General features: G+C 52.4%; 4 protein-coding genes across 4 annotated transcripts; 2 read left to right on the forward strand and 2 right to left on the reverse strand.

Moving 5' to 3' along the window:
* Window positions 1–1,894: 1,894 nt before the first annotated feature.
* On the forward strand, window positions 1,895–7,416 carry NCU08283 (integral membrane channel protein). The gene is made up of 4 exons (XM_956716.2): window positions 1,895–2,982; window positions 3,053–4,409; window positions 4,463–4,531; window positions 4,592–7,416. The coding sequence occupies exons 1-4, from the start codon at window positions 2,697–2,699 to the stop codon at window positions 6,675–6,677; spliced, it is 3,798 nt and encodes a 1,265-aa protein (XP_961809.2). The 5' UTR covers window positions 1,895–2,696; the 3' UTR covers window positions 6,678–7,416.
* On the reverse strand, window positions 6,988–8,098 carry NCU08282 (hypothetical protein). The gene is made up of 2 exons (XM_956715.3): window positions 7,688–8,098; window positions 6,988–7,525 (listed from the first exon to the last, which is right to left on the reverse strand). Exons 1-2 carry the CDS (start codon window positions 7,774–7,776, stop codon window positions 7,366–7,368), a joined length of 249 nt encoding a protein of 82 aa, XP_961808.1. The 5' UTR covers window positions 7,777–8,098; the 3' UTR covers window positions 6,988–7,365.
* Window positions 8,099–9,022: 924 nt separating this feature from the next.
* On the forward strand, window positions 9,023–12,776 carry NCU08281 (hypothetical protein). The gene is made up of 4 exons (XM_956714.3): window positions 9,023–9,194; window positions 9,259–10,318; window positions 10,379–10,629; window positions 10,702–12,776. The coding sequence occupies exons 2-4, from the start codon at window positions 9,736–9,738 to the stop codon at window positions 12,484–12,486; spliced, it is 2,619 nt and encodes an 872-aa protein (XP_961807.3). The 5' UTR covers window positions 9,023–9,194; window positions 9,259–9,735; the 3' UTR covers window positions 12,487–12,776.
* Window positions 12,777–12,801: 25 nt separating this feature from the next.
* Window positions 12,802–15,275, reverse strand: NCU08280 (squalene epoxidase). Its single transcript, XM_956713.3, has one exon. It carries the CDS (start codon window positions 14,701–14,703, stop codon window positions 13,117–13,119), a length of 1,587 nt encoding a protein of 528 aa, XP_961806.1. The 5' UTR covers window positions 14,704–15,275; the 3' UTR covers window positions 12,802–13,116.
* Between the last annotated feature and the right edge of the window lie 353 nt (window positions 15,276–15,628).

Here is a 15,628-nt window from a genome sequence, read left to right on the forward strand (position 1 = left end):
ATCTAAACTCCATTGCCCACCAGGCTGTCAACTACTGTGGTGGTTCCTTGGACCGTAGTACAGGCCTAGACAAACACTGGTCAATGTGACAGGAAGAGCAATTGCACCGAGAAGGTGCAGTAGCCGTAACGGGACATGACGCCGCCCCAAGGCGCTCCGCACCACCATAGTCAGCTATGTTTGCAGCCTCGAGATCGTCAGCTGGCCGCAGAGGTTCGCGGAGGGTGTCACAGGTAATACAGTTGTTGTGTGTTCTGTATCAAAGTACCCAGGATCTTTGATGACGGTCGTAACCCCATCTGCCCATGTTCAACGTAAACCTGTCTTCGAAATTGCTTCGAGATGCGTAGCTGAGACAGTTGTGGACGACTGATGAGGTAGGCATGTAGGATGCCCCATCAGTTATCAATAGCTCGAAAGACTGAAATTCATATCCGACTCGATAGCCTGACATGATGTCTCATAGCTTCTGATGAGAGCACTTGGTCAAGCAAGAAATGGTTGGGGCTTGCCGTGTCGCCTCGTCCAACGTGCATGAGTCGTTTAAAGGATGTAAGTGCCCGTCGTGGCGGATGCGGCTTGTGACCGAATCGAATGACTTGTTGCAACCCTCCATCACATCTCAACCTATCCTGCATCGACGGCGGACCCACCCGGACTAGCGAGACGACCATCGACCGGTCTCCTACAATCGCTGTTGCATCGAGACAAATCTTTGATCATGTGTTACCACCAGGACCCTGCGTGATGGCGATATAAGTATCGACGATATATATACATCCAGACATGCAGTCGCTAGTGTCAATCGTCATCTGGCAAAAGCCCAGCGGACGGCTTGCGGGCAATAACGCTCAGTATGCGGAAGAAAAGTCCATGATAAGAAGAGTGAGACAGCTCGCACCAAACGCAAGAGAGGGTCTGTCTCAAGGCTTTGAATCATCTTGACCGCCCTCGAGGCCTTGACAAGCACTTTCTCAGCCTCATTCACAACGCAGTACGTCGGCAGGCTGTGCTTGGCAGCGACCATACTCTGGATATGATTCGAGGAAGATGGAATGGGGGCTTGTACCAGGTGCACACGAAGGAAAAACAAAAGAGGTTGTCTTATTCGCTCGATTGCCCATGTGAGATCGGCCGCGTTCCGTTGAGGCCCTGGACGGGAAGAGGGGGCCTTGGTGCAATGCCTGGTGAGAGGAAAGAGGGAGAGACGGACTGCGGGAGACGATAACGTCAAGACTTATAAGGATTCATTCCCCCTCAAAGACAAAAGCAGTGAGCCTCCTGTCTGTCTGTCTGTCTGTCGAAATTCAATGGGAATTGAAGGAAGAGTGCAAAGTGGAAATGGAACTTGCGAGATTTGAGACTGGACCCAGCAACTTGGAGGTTCCATTCGTCAAGTGTGGTCTGGGAGAGTGAGAACCACTAAATGGCAAGATGGCCAGGTAGGCTGGCGTGATTGGTGGGATACGCGTGGGAAGGCGCTGATGTCGCAAGGGCCCCCGGTCAGCCCCAAGATTGTATTGTTTCTTGGACTGTCTTGTGCCCTGCGATGCTCTGACCATCGTGCCGCTCACCGCATTCCTACCTAGGATTTCCTCAGTCACCAAACTCCGCACATCCTTCTTATCATCCATTCATGGTTAGACGAAGCCCGTGTTTGACACTAGGCAGTTTGGGTTCCATCATCTTCCGACACATCTCACGGTTGTTCCCCTCTTTCGAGCTCACCACCTACGATGGTTACTTGTCAGTGTCAGGTGCTGTTGCGCTTCACGCGCGTCATTTGTCTTGCAGCAGCCCATGTCGAGACTCCCGTGATCTGTCTATGGTGTTGTCAAAGTCTCGGAGCAAAAACCTAAAGATGGCTCCTACGTAAGAAAGAAGGACCACTTCACTTACATCGGGTAAAATACAAGGACGGGAATGGTTGCGGCCGGCTCACGGCGGGCAGTCAAGACGAAAAGGTTGAAAGTTACAGCCTCCAAGAATACACCATCGGTACCTGCCACTTTGCTGGATCGGGGAAACCGGACGGGCTTGGTCTCCAAAGCTGTCTTGTCACTTGAGACGAAACAACGGGACGACCTGAGCTAACTTGCAACTAGGTTGTCAACGTGCCACTAAGTGACAAGGGAATTGGAAAGCCTCGACGCCAGCGACCTTTGGTTGCCTTTCTTCCTTCGTTTCTTTCTTCCCGTCTTCCTGTTCTTATTCCTGGACCTGCTGGCTTCTGGATTGTAGCCGCCGCTGTGTGACCGGCGTACAGCCATTTCTTTTCTGCACCACCTCATCTCATTATCGAGGCCCCCCCCGCGACTCGACTGACTTATCTCGAGGTTGCCTCTACGTCAAGTCCGGCTCCCCGGATTTCTTAGCTTCGCATCCTCTCCCGCTGAAATTCCACTGCGGTAACCAGGGTATCTCTCCGGCCGGCCTCATATTTTATACCAGGACTACGTTCAGTCCCCTGCCTTACTGAAAACAACCCCTTGTCTCTATTTCTTGCCTTATCTTGTTCGCCCCTCTCGCAAGTCGCAAACATCAACCTACGCCAACCTTCTCGCCTCGATCCCCTTACCATTCATTCCTCACCAGTGGCCCGCGGTTTTGCGATAATGACCGCGTCCATGGCGCTTTAAACGTCCACAGGAACTTGAGTCGGGGGCCATCGAGACCCGTTGGGGCCAGAAGAAAGCATGCTGTCCACCTTGATACGACCCTTCAAGGGTGCTGCGCGCAACCCAGACGACGGCGATCTACTTGAGAGAAACTCGGAACCGCTACTACGACGTCCTGCTTCTGTCCGGAGTTATACGCAACATCGACACGCGACCGCCGACTTCACCGAGGCCGACGATGACGACGACGAGTCCGACGATGCGAGACAACCACGCCAGAACGCTTCCAACCGAGGTGCTGAGGATGAAGATGGTCTGAATCAGGCAATTGGTGTTCTGCCGCTCTTCTGTGCTGGGCACCTTGGTATGATACCTTCCGTTACTCCATATACACCAAAGACCATTTGCAAGGCTAATCTTGTACAAACCGCTAGATTCCCTTCCAATATATAGCATGACGCATGCTATCCGCATTATTGTTCAGGCAAGAACCGATACGACCTTGACCTGGGAGCAGTTGAGGTCTCCCCAGGTGTTTCAATTTCTGGTAAAGCCAATGCAACAACAGATTCGGTCCCAGCATTTCTCAAGAGGAACTCTATATGCCCTCATGGCAAACTGTCTTCAATTCGAAAAAGAGTCTCAAGTATACCCAGCAAACACTGGCACCAGCAGCACACGAGCCAAGGTCTGCGAGTTGCTAGCCATCAAGCTCCTCAAGGAATACTCGACTCGGGAACTTGTTGATGCCCTATCCTATGACTTTTATCCTCTGCAGGGCGTCACGGGAATGCATATGCCGACCAATTCGAATAAGAGAGAGAAGCCGGCCGCCATGAGAACATCAACTCTCGAAGTCGCCATACGAGCCTCGGCAAAACACTTCTTGTCCCATCCTCTGGTCGTACAACAACTCGAGGCCATTTGGAATGGTGCCATTAGCTTTTACTCTGCCGCAGATCAGTTACATCGTCGCACCTCGATAGCTACCGATTTATCTTCCGCCCAGTCTCGCCGCCAAAGCACGGTACGAACACCACTCCTTGGTAGTCAGCAAGGCAAGGAGGACCGTCTCAGGGGCCAACCATTGCCGCTGGGACGAAGATCTGTTACGCTGTACGATCCTCGTCAAGCCTCGGTTTTTAAACTCTCACGACTGAGGGTCCCACGATATCGCCGGTTTCTCTCTACCTGCTCACTGGGTGTTCTTCTCTGCCTGTTCATGGCTGTTCTCAATGAGAGATCCAGCACAATCACCACGCTGGAGTTGATCTTCTGGTTCTGGAGCGCTGGGTTTATGCTCGATGAAGTCATCGGCTTCAACGAGCACGGATTCTCGCTCTACATCATGAGCTTCTGGAACATTTTCGACTTGGGTATCCTGTTGCTGTTGATCATCTACTACTGCATGCGCATTTACGGCGTATTTCTTCTCGACCCACACAAGCTGAACGACAATGCCTATGATGTACTCGCTGCTATCGCCATCCTTTTGCTCCCCAGGATTTTCAGTATACTGGATCACTATCAGTACTTTTCACAGTTACTGATAGCATTCCGGCTGATGGCTGTTGACCTAGTTGCGGTTTTCGTCTTGGTCATTGTAGTCTGCTGCGGCTTCTCGGTGTTCTTCATCTCCAAAAGCACGGACGATCCGAGTGTAGTAGCATACAGCATGTTTCAGATACTGGTGGGCTATAGTCCGGCTGCTTGGGAAATATGGCCGGATCATAACTGGATGGGAAAGACGTTACTCGGCCTGTTTCTCATCATTTGCCACTTCGTGATTGTGTAAGCTGAGAAAATCAAATGCCCGGAGTGTGCAAAGGCTGACCTTCTTTTAGGACATTACTTGTGACCGTGCTAACAAACTCATTTATGGCTATTGCATTGAACGCAAAGCAGGAGCATCAGTGAGTCACTTTCGATGTCATGTTACCGTCTTCTCATTGGGTCTTTGCTAATCTATACAGGTTTCTCTTCGCCATCAACACGATTTCCATGGTGAAAAACGACTCGCTTTTTTCATACGTTGCACCAGTCAACATTCTTGCTTGGGCGTTGACCCCACTGAGATTTTTAATGCCCATGAGGCAGTTTGTCTGGCTCAATCGTACCGTCATCAAAGTGACTCACTTCCCCCTATTACTTATCATTTTCATCTATGAAAGGTTCATTTTGGCCCCCTCTGTGTACGAGCCAACGGACCTGGTGGAAAATCCAGGCCGCAGCCGTCACAGAGCGGTTTCCATTGTAGACCCCGCAAGCAGGACAGCACTCTTCAGCCCGAGCCTTCGAATTCGTGAAGAATCGTTGGTTGGTTTTCAGAAGGATCGTGCCTTGGAAGAGGTGTTCCGACGTGCTCCTGATTTTGCAACTATACGGACTCAACGACGTAACGAGCGCAGGAAGACGCAAAATGCCATCCGAACGTGGATGGACCAACAAGATGGGACGTTTACGTCTCCTCACGACTACGGTGCTGTTGACAATAGACCGGCACAGGACTGGCAGAGGAGAATGAGCATGGTGAGAGAGCAACCAAAGAGGTTTTCAGGACATGATCCAGACACAAGATCAACAGCAAGCGATCCGGCCGATATGGTGTCTAATGCGACATTCCCCACCGTCCCCGAATATCTCAACAATGGCACTGTCCGACGGGATTTTGCGAACGAGGCGAAGGAGAACACCGATGCGGAAAACGGTGACGACGAGCTGGTTACAAACGACGAGTATGAGGAGGACAATGCAACTCACGACACCGAACAGGTACGAAACGATATGGATGAAGGCCAGTCGACCGAGACAGGAGAGGACTACTTCACGACTTGGGTTCCGTCACGCTTCAATCCGGGACTTACCTCAGCGCAGAGAACGCCGGTCTCCCCACGTCCCGGGACGTGGCGACGAATACCCATGCACAACCGTACCATGTCGAACAACACGATGATTTTTGCGCCTGCGCAGGACCGGCCCTTTGAGAGTTCTTCTTCCGCATCGATGGACCCGTCATTATCATCTCAGTCTCGTCCCCACAGCACTCGGCATGGCATACCCGAAGGGTCGGTAGCTAGTCCAAGCGCAGGTCTTCGTTCTCCACGTCGCTCCTTATACTTGGCATCCTCCCGTCCACAGAGCATGGTGATGTCGCCACGAGCTATGGTTCGAGTCGCCCCAAACAACCGCTCGGCTCTAGCATTGGAAAACCCAGATAGCGCTAGTGGAACTCATGACAGCCCGTCGTCCCGAGGACAATCGTCCGTCGAGCTGCCCAACTCCGCCGACCTTGACCCATCAGCGCTCGGAGGCGGTCTTCAAGCGGGCAATGGCGTGATGTCCAGTTCCACTACGCTGGCTGCGGCCATGCTTGAGAAGAGATCCCAGCAAGAGCAGGACAGCGACCGGATGAACAAACTGATGCTGGCAAAGACCAATCTACAGGCTAGTCTTGGCGAGGTAGTGCGCGAGATGCAAGTCTTGAAGAGCACGGCACCTAGCACGGCAGGGAATTCCGCAGACGAAGGTACAAGCAGTGGTAGCTATTTGGCCAAGAAAGCGATACAACAGCAGCACCAGCAGCAGTACAGCACTCCATCAAGGCGGGGGTCAGGAGAAGAGAGAAGGTCGTCCAGATTGTCCAGCTCGGCTGGCTCGGCTGGCTCAACAAACAGAGATATGGCAAATCGGGGGCCACGAAGATCGTTCAGGAGGTTGGAGACTGCCACTACAATGCCGACTTTGAGTGGGCAAGAAACTACAGACAGAAGGGGGAATTCGAGAGAAGAACACGAGGAAGATGACAGCGACTATTCGAAAAGCGAGGTGAACAACAAAATCTTTGAGCCGAGGCATAACCGGAGGAGTAAAGGAAAGGGAAAAGTTGCTATTGGAGCAGCAATAGCAGCGGTAGCAGCATCATCGAATTCAGATGAGCGGGAGGACGACGATCGTCGCCGTCATCAGATGGGTGGTGGTAGTTCGCTGGATGAGCGCCACCATCGCAAGGATGACTTCATCAGGAGCGGTGATTTTGCTCTGAAAGAAGGGGTAAATTAAAAGGAAAGGGCAGGTCCGCTTAGGGAACAGAAGGGTTGGAGTGATTGATTGATATCCTTTGCATAATCTGCATATGCATGTCTACATTATGGTATTTATTTTTCTTTTCCTATATTTTCTTTTCTTTTCTTTTTGGGTTCCTTTTCTATGTCTCTTTACTCTCATGTGGGTTTTCTCTCTGATGGGTTGGCATTTTGTACTACCTAGGCACTATTTTAAGGTAGTCGCTGCATTGGTGAGGCGTTGAAATTGAAGTTTTAGCCAGAATGGCATGTTAGTTGTTCAAAATTGCATGGTTGACATGCATGTGCTTAGCATCTCTTTCAGTTTGGGCTTTTTGAGTTGTGTCTCGTTGCCTTGTTTTTTTTAGCAGAGTAAAATTGACGCGATTGGCGTTTGACTATCTTCATGCTTGGCCGTTGTCATTCTTGTAATTCTGATAAAGTTGATCAACGCTAATCCAGGTTCATCCCCTCGCACGAACGCATCTTCCAAATTCAAATCCCAAACTTTCCACTGTTGTCATTACCGTCCACGTAGAAATTCTACACCTCCCGCATCATCCAACTCATGTCGCTTCATTATTCATCACTCATTAACTCATTTGTTCACGAACATCCTACATCCACCAACCACCCTACATCACCCACCCCTTCGTCTTTTCATCCTTTTTTCCCGGATAGCACAATCAGATTCCCCCACCACTCCTGTCCACGCTGACAAAGAACCGCGAACCAGGCGAGCTCTTCTGCGCCAGCTCGTTGTTGCGGATCGTCGTCGACACGTGTCTGAAGACGGCGCCGACGCCGACGAGGGCGAGAGTGAAGATGGCTAGGCGGGGGTGGCGGCTTTCGGGTTTGGAGAGAGTGTGAGTGAACTGGGTTGGAGAGATATAGAAGTCGGTGTAGATCCGATGGAAAGGAAACTTGGGCGGTGGGAGGCGGAAAGGGGAGGAGAGGTAGGTAGGTGGAAGGAGGAAAGCGGGAGGGGAAGGGAGGGTGTGAACTTACACGATGAGTCGCGGGGAGGAGGAAGAGGAATGGCCGGGGGAAACGCCGCCGCTGCTGAGGGCGACGTAGGAAGCGGGAGAGGGAAACATGTTTGTTTGGAACTTGGGGAGTCTGTATTTATTTGGTTTGTTTTGTTTGACTCGTGGGTGGACAAAGATGGAATATAGGAATGCGGAGCAGAGGAAGGGGATCAAGGCTTGCTTTTATAGTTTGGACGAGGGTCTGAGGTAGAGCAGGTAGGAAGTAATTAAGGAAGGAAGCAAGGAGAAACTAGTAGATAGTAGCTACCTAGGCCAGCTATCTAGACAGGCGGTGAGATACCCAATAGTTTGAAGTATAAAGAAGTGGGTTATCTAGACCAGACCTAGTAAGGGTGGTCTAGTATGCGTGTAGACTCAAGTAGGTACCGTAGGTGATATAGTTCGGTTACCCAGTCAAAGTCGAAAGTTTAAATATCCCTTCAATTTAATTTAGACCTTACGCTTTCGTGTTTCTGGTGTCGCACAGTTTTTTACAAACGAACGATCAATGTAGCCTCCCTTTAAGGCCAGTGTCTTGAACGATTCTCAAGAAATATGCAGTCTCATACGATGAAACGAAAATGGACTGACGTCGCGGGCCATATGTGTGCTTTGACTGGGTCGTCTAATGGACCGTCCGCGCGGGGAGCGGGATATTGGAGACAATGGGCACGCGACACACCCGGCATACATATCATGCACCTGGACACAGACACTTGGGCCATCGTCGAGCGTTATCATCGATCATCAAACCTCCGGGTAGCTCTCGTCGTAGTGGTTGGCAACGGATGGAAGCGGTTGACGCTGTGACGCCTCAACGCTGGGATCAATTACATCCCATGGCAGATAACGTTAGCTGCGGAAAGAGTTGAGGCCATCTCTGCAAGGGGATCGGCTGATCACACCGAGGCCCTGGTCGTCTGGTTCACAAAGGGTCTGAAACGCCTGGAACGAACGGTGGGGGAGATTTGGAGCAAGAGAGGGCTCGAGCCACACGCAAGGTGCGGGGTGTTTCTCTACGATCTGGCTGGCTCATTCGGAGGTTCATCCTGACGCTGTAAGATGGGCAAATGGCATTCAATGATGGGCCGAAGTGACAGAGAGATAATAGTTTGGATTCATGAACCGTTGCATATATACCTAGTTGTAGTGTAAGCAAGCTCAACGTCCAGAATGGACTTGGGTAATCGATATCGATGTGGCTTCGTTGTGGGTTCTTTCTTAGGTCAACACCATGGGGTATGTCTGGACTTACAGTGATTAATAGGAAGCGCCAAGCGATACTCTATATCGACAGGTGCCTAGAGGTAGGCCTCTGACGTGGATATGTAATGGCCCTGAGTTTTCTTCAAACTGCAATTACAGACGGAACCCAGCAGCGGTCTTTAGGTTGATATCCCATTCGCGGGCCGGGGATATGGCTTGCCGGTTCCGACAATCAATCCCTCTGGCTTCATGGCTGCCTACCCCTCCACACCAACAACGAGGTAACACCAGGCAACCAGTGAGGTTCTTCCATTGCTTGAATGAAGCTGACATGATCCATTCAAGCAGAAGGCAACGCGGCCTCTTACGAACAGCTCAAAAGAGTCATCAATTGACGCCAGCTAGGTAGCTACCCGGTTCACTGGTTTGCGCTGTCATTCGCTGCTGTGCCAGACAACCCCACCGCAGGCAACTGCTGCCCTACCTCTGTCTCTACCATTCTCGTCCATCCATGTCAACTCTTCTTTGTTTACATATGATTGAAGCCCTGAGATTTGGCTCATCTACTCTTGAATCGAACGCAAAGCATTCGTACTCCTCATCTTGTTCACCGTCACTCTTCCATGAGTAACTTCATCTAGCCACAAGCTCCGTCTTATCGGCCTGGCGCATACGTCAATTTGACTTCCCTCTCGTTTTCTTCCGGTTGTGGCCTGTTCCAACAACCCACTCTCCATCTCGCCGTCCTGTGATCATTGCCAGCTTAGGATCTTTTGCTTAATTTATCCAATCTTTATTTCTGTCCCTCGTCAGCTCGCCATCATGCAGTGGTCTTCTCTGCCTCCTGATCTTGACCCGCCTGCATCACCCTCTCCCCTTGACTTGTCCGTCGAGAATGCTATCAAGCATCACTTTGACGAGCTAAACGTTCTTATGAGCACAACGGCAGAGGTAGGAGAGGGCAATGTTCTTGCAGCTGTTACCTTTCCCAAGAACTCGGACGCCATTGCTTGCAATGGGAATCCATGGCGGACATTGTGGCTCAGAATGAGCTTCCCAACACTTGCCGGTCTCAACTCAAGCAAGATAAACGCCATGTTCAAGCCCAAACGACAGGAACGCATGCGCCGCCAACTAGGAATGGAGACATTGCCTCCTGGGATCGACTACGTGCTCGACTTCACACCCCCAACTGAGGGCTCAGAGCTGGCCGACCTCACTGCTGCCCTTTGGCTCCCAAAGATGGTCAAGCTATGGTTTCTGGCCGGACATTACTGCCCAGAGGAAATCCTGGAGACCGGGCACCTGTTGAGCATTTGGGACAAGAGACCCCTAGCTAGCAGGTCGGTAAGTGCCATGCTTGCCCTCGGCCATGATGATGCGTGCAGGGGTCTCCTGCAGTTCTGTGAGTCCAGGCCCCCTTACACTTGATATTTAGATCAACTTCTCACAAGCTACTTTGCAGGCTCCATGGATAGATCCGAGTGGAAACCAAAGCATGTCCCGGGTATCGTTGACGTGGACCCGGAGGACGGAGAACATTCCTCTTATTTTCCTACGTTCCGAAGGATCCCAGACTACTGCGGAATACGGCACCGAGTGGCCATTATGAGGGTGCTTCATGCTATCAACGGGAACGGTCTTCTTCTCAACTCTGCTGCACGCATGTGGACAGTCGCCCAAGTGGCAATACACCTGGAGATACCCCAGGTAGTTGTAAGTAACTCCCACATTCACAATGTCTCCCTTCTGATGATTTGGATGCCATACTAACACATCGCCGTCTAGGTTGATCCAGTGACACAGTGGCTCATCGCCCCGCCGAACACAAAGTTCGTTGAAATCTGCCCCGAGAGATCCTTCCAGCTCGCGCTTGCTCTTAAAATCCCCAGTGTTCTCGTCGCCGCCTTCAGAATCCTCGTGAGCGAACTCGCCGTCGACTATGCGGCGCCGGACCCCTCCCCGAAACGTTCGGCCCTTACTTGGGCCCAACGAAGAAGAGACGATTACGGCGACTTACCATCGGACCCTGTCGAATATGCCAGTCGCACCTTTTCTGAACGGATCATCGGCCTGCTCGAGATGCTTCGCTCCAACACCGTCTTCGACCGTATTGGAACCGGTCTCGAGGAATGGGATCTCTTGAAAAAGCAAGGCATGATCATTCACGAACAGGGAAGCGACGAGCTCAAGACTGCCCACGAAAATCTCCTCCAGGCCCTTGTCGGCATCTTCCACAATGATATTCAAAGATATCTCCGGGAACACGCCCCTTCTGGCCGTCTTGCCACCCTCATCGCAGCCCAGCGCAGCCATTATATACCCCTCCACGAGCGCCACTCCCTCAGGGACTTGTACGCCAACCTTAGCCACACCCAGCGCGCCCTCACTCCTTTCTTCTGGGAGAGTCTTCACCACCAGAGCTTGCCAAAACTGTCCGGCCACGGCCCCCTCAGCCTCTCTACCTACAACGGCTGTACAATCCGAACTTACGTCGATAAGTATACCTCCCTCTGGGAAGCCGCCAACCTTCCCCACCCCGATTTCCAACCGAATCCTGAAAAGGGGGAATATCATCCACACCACAGTTCGAAGCGTCCGAACGAGTTCAACATCCACCAATTCGAGAGCGAAGTCTATGGCGCCCTCAGCTCTCTTTGCGACCGCGTCTTGGGGAAGGGATACAACGAAGAGCCCTTCCAATTCTTTTTATCGGACCACTTACTCTTACCCAGCCTGACCTCCCCTGAAATGGATTTCCTGCCTATCTGGGCCGGCGGTCTCGACGATGGGTCGGGCGGCGTGTTTCAAAATTCCATTCCCCCTGCCGAAATGGGACCGAGTGAGCCGGGACCGGCGTATCATACAGGGTATACGATTCCGACTACGGGTACGAGGACTGCCGGGACAGGCACCCGCAACGGTGATGGCGATGACACGATAATGATGGACGACGATGACAGAATTGGTGGTTCGATTTACGGTGTGTCCGAGCTGGGCGATAATCTTGACAGGTTCGAAATCATCAGTGCCCGTACTGCGCAAACTACGACGGAAACGGCTACAGTGCCTAGCATGGATGTCGAACAAAGCGTGGTAACGACGACGACGACGGCGAGTAGTACGGGACTGGGAAGTGGACTTGGACGACTCAACCTAGACCCCGGTGGGCCGAATCGCCATCGGGTTGTTGCGGTACCTTCGGAGACATCATCGGAGGATTTCCACCTTAATTCGAGGGAAGATGGCGAGTATGCGGATGCCATGTATACGCAGCCGGCGGAGCATCAAGCGGTGGGAAGGGCGTTGGCTAGATATGTGGACGGTAATGATGTCACTACTACCGGAAGGAGTGAGAGTGGTGATACGTCTTCTTCGTCGAAGCAAGGCGGTATGATAGCAGCAGGAGAAAGAGGCGCGGGAGGTAATAATAATAATAATAATGGAGGTGGGTATTCGGATACCGATAACTTCATGTTGGAAGATGATGAAGATGGTGGGTTGAAAGATCTGGATGGTTCGGATGATGGGAGCTCGACGGTGGGGGCGGACTCGGATTATGATATGGTGTAGGACAACGTATCAGATACGGAGGAGGCCATCGTACTTTCTCTGGAGCGTCTTTGGAAGAGTTAAATACATCTGTTGGATGTATATTTGGGAGATGAGTGGGACTTTGCATGAATGGGGGCAACAAACATCTTGTGGATGGATAGGGGATGGATCTTGACAGTACACAGTAAGGGTATAAAGATATTTGCCTTACTTTGTCCTTCGGTGACGATAGTTTACACAAACTGAAATCTACACATTATCCCTTCGAGACGCTCATGAGCGTCATCGTTCCCTGTCTGAAGAGCCTTTGACTTCGGTCATCGCCTACGCTTCCTGAGTTGTCACTGACAAAAACCCGAGACCATTGCTCTTCTTCTTCCAGCCATTAGCATTATTGTACCTGATAATTATTCCTACTATATCTTGGCAAAGGTAACTATACACTGCAACAGGACCCTGTGCCCCATAAAAGGGGGTTTGGTCTGTCCAAACACCTGCAGGTCATCCTTCTTTTTTTTCAAAGTCTCATCACTTTCCGTTTCTTCATAGAGCTCAGCTCTTTTAATAAAGCGCTTCGTTCCTTTCTTCCACATCTGTCGTCCATCATCAGCCATTAGACCCCCCCTTGAGCATTTCCCTTCCCCATTCTCAATTAGCCTCCTTCCAAATCGTCGGCAAAAACACCACACACGCCTTCCAAAGAATCAAGACCGCTTCAACCAACACCAACGGCGCCCTCCACAATCCCCACACACTGCCCACCCGCTCACACATATGCAACCAGATGGCCACAAACGCCACCGTGAAGAAATGTCTCGCCAGCACCACGGGCCGTTGCAAAAGTCCGCCCATCAACGCCACGGGTTCATCCGTCTTTGCGCCTCCCATCTGGAAGTACCGGAAGCAGCCCTTCCTCAAGGCATCAAGCTGCCAATCGTTGGCCGCAAAAAGCGAATACAGCGCCTGGGCCAGGGTGTTGATGATACTCGTCCACGCCTTGCGACGCCAGTGGAATTCCTTCATGGCGGTTTCGATAGCAGCCGAGTCAGCGAGGTTGGGTACCCGATCGGGATGCAAAAGGGACGCCAAAAGGACCACATCGGAAAAGGCGACGGTCATGCCGCCCCCCGTCAAGGGGTGGCGCATGTTGTACGCATCTCCTAGCAGCAGAACGCCGGGGGTGCGGGCCGTGTTGGCTTTCCCTGAAGCGGGGAGATAAGAGTTGGGCATGGAGCGGGGGATCTTGCCGTCTTTTAGGGCGGCGAGGACCGAAGGGCGGACGGAGGAAGGGAGAGTGGGCACGACGGTGTTCTCGATGTATCCCCTTACGCCGCCGTTGGCTGCCGAAGCGGCAGGGAGGTCGAGCGGGACGTCGATGAGGGCACGGGTTTCGTGCGTGCCGATCTGATACAATAGAATGGGCGAGGTTTTGCCGATGACGACGTGCCCGTAGCCGGAAGGGGGGAACGGGCAGTCGATGAGTTCGAGGGCGTAGAACTTGGAGCGCACGACAGGGGTGGTGTCGGGGCCGGAAGGCAGGAGCTGTTTGCGGAATTTGGAGTCGTAGCCGTCGGCGATGAGGGTTAGTTGGCCAAAGAAGAAGTCAGGCTGTTTTTCGCCGGTGTCGCGGTCAGTGGTGGTGAGGGTCTCGACGCCGAGGACTTGGTTGGAGTGCGAGCCCCGGATGACCGAGGTCACGGTTGTTTCGAAGATGGTGATGTTGGGGTGGCCGGCGCAGGCCTTGCGGAGTTGGCTGATGAAGCGGCCGTGGTGGAATGATCGGCCTTCGGGTCGTCGTAGCTTGGGCCCGCTATTTGCCTTGCCTGCTGTCCCGTTGCTTGTCGTTGTCGTCGCCGTCGACTCTACCCGTGCGGCCGCTTCGCCAGAGTACACCTTTCCTTGGTCGTCCACCACCGGGTAAGGAATGGCCACCTCCTCCCCGTGGAAGACGACGTGGTATCCGTAGCAGGTGATGGCATCGATCCCTTCGACGCAGTGGCCCAGCCCGAGCTTCTGCAGCGCTTGTAAACCTCCGGGCTGTAGCAACTCGCCCACTATCCGGTCGGGCTCGTGCATCCATCTCTCGAGTAGGATCACGCTCCGGCCCTGGTTGGCAAGCGCGTACGCGGCCGCGCAACCAAAGACGCCGGCGCCTACTACTACCACATCGGCCTCGTGGAACTTCTCTCGCCGCTGCGCATTGCGGACCTCGGCGGAGTCAGCTTCGATCGTCATCGGGAAAATGGGGGTTTTTTGGTGTATTCGTTTGTGTGGTTGTCAAGTGCTTGACGTGTCGGTATAGATCGGGTCGTTAAGGTTCCCGAACTGTTTGTAAACGATCCTCGCTCCGTGTGGGGTCCAGAAAGTGGCAGTAATACTACGTAGCTTGCGATAAGCACAGCGGGCAGCAACCAGGAAGCAGACACGTCGAGGACAGCTTTGGAAATAAGTGTTTTTCTCGCAGTAGAGATTCCGACAGGGCTTCGCTGAAAGGGAAAGGCTTCTATGGGTGGTAGTTCGGCGAAATAGGCAAGTGTTTGGTGTAGCTTCGTAAATATTCGAGTAGCGAATGGGTCGAGGCCGATGATCGAACGATCGCGTGGGCAGATATGGCGTTGTCGGGATCGATAAAAAAGAACCCCTATTCTATTTTTTTTTAGCTAGTTTAGGTCTTCTTGTTGCTACGGGCACCTCGCTGGCTTCCCTGACCCTACTAGTATCTAGGCAGGTGGTATCTGCGAACTTTTGAACCCGGCGAGTCGCGAAACACACACAAGGACACCCACACACAACACCCAACGCGTAAGAGGGGGATCTACACTACGAACAAAAACACGCGGGGCAACAAAATCACAAAGAAGCTAAGAAGAAAAAGGGGGGGGGGGGGGGGGGGGGTGGAATTTGGTGGTAGTGTACGCAGTACATGGCACAAAATAATCAATAGAGTGCCCGTCAACTTTTTGGAGAGCAACAAATCGTCCCATGGCGGGAAACACCGTAAACGTCCAACCAATCATGCTCAGCCAATGGCTTAGCGCACGAACCACATGGCGTGGGTACCCCTTTCTGCCCCTGACCGCCAGCTTGACATGTGAGTCGATTCATGGTTGAACGCAGCGTGATGATGACAACCTCTACGTCCAGCCCAATTGTCCAACCG

This window comes from Neurospora crassa, linkage group IV (genome assembly GCF_000182925.2).
Source record: "Neurospora crassa OR74A linkage group IV, whole genome shotgun sequence".
Taxonomy (NCBI): Eukaryota; Fungi; Ascomycota; class Sordariomycetes; order Sordariales; family Sordariaceae; genus Neurospora; species Neurospora crassa.

Bases quoted from the DNA above. Each gene is read 5' to 3' on its own strand.
- NCU08283 (XM_956716.2), top strand. From the start codon at position 2,697: ATGCTGTCCACCTTGATACGACCCTTCAAGGGTGCTGCGCGCAACCCA. The intron at 2,983-3,052 runs GTATGATACCTT...ACAAACCGCTAG, and splicing joins CTTCTGTGCTGGGCACCTTG to ATTCCCTTCCAATATATAGC. The intron at 4,410-4,462 runs GTAAGCTGAGAA...ACCTTCTTTTAG, and splicing joins ATTTGCCACTTCGTGATTGT to GACATTACTTGTGACCGTGC.
- NCU08282 (XM_956715.3), bottom strand. From the start codon at position 7,776: ATGTTTCCCTCTCCCGCTTCCTACGTCGCCCTCAGCAGCGGCGGCGTT. The intron at 7,526-7,687 runs GTAAGTTCACAC...CAAACCCGAAAG, and splicing joins TCCTCCCCGCGACTCATCGT to CCGCCACCCCCGCCTAGCCA.
- NCU08281 (XM_956714.3), top strand. From the start codon at position 9,736: ATGCAGTGGTCTTCTCTGCCTCCTGATCTTGACCCGCCTGCATCACCC. The intron at 10,319-10,378 runs GTGAGTCCAGGC...GCTACTTTGCAG, and splicing joins CAGGGGTCTCCTGCAGTTCT to GCTCCATGGATAGATCCGAG. The intron at 10,630-10,701 runs GTAAGTAACTCC...ATCGCCGTCTAG, and splicing joins TGGAGATACCCCAGGTAGTT to GTTGATCCAGTGACACAGTG.
- NCU08280 (XM_956713.3), bottom strand. From the start codon at position 14,703: ATGACGATCGAAGCTGACTCCGCCGAGGTCCGCAATGCGCAGCGGCGA.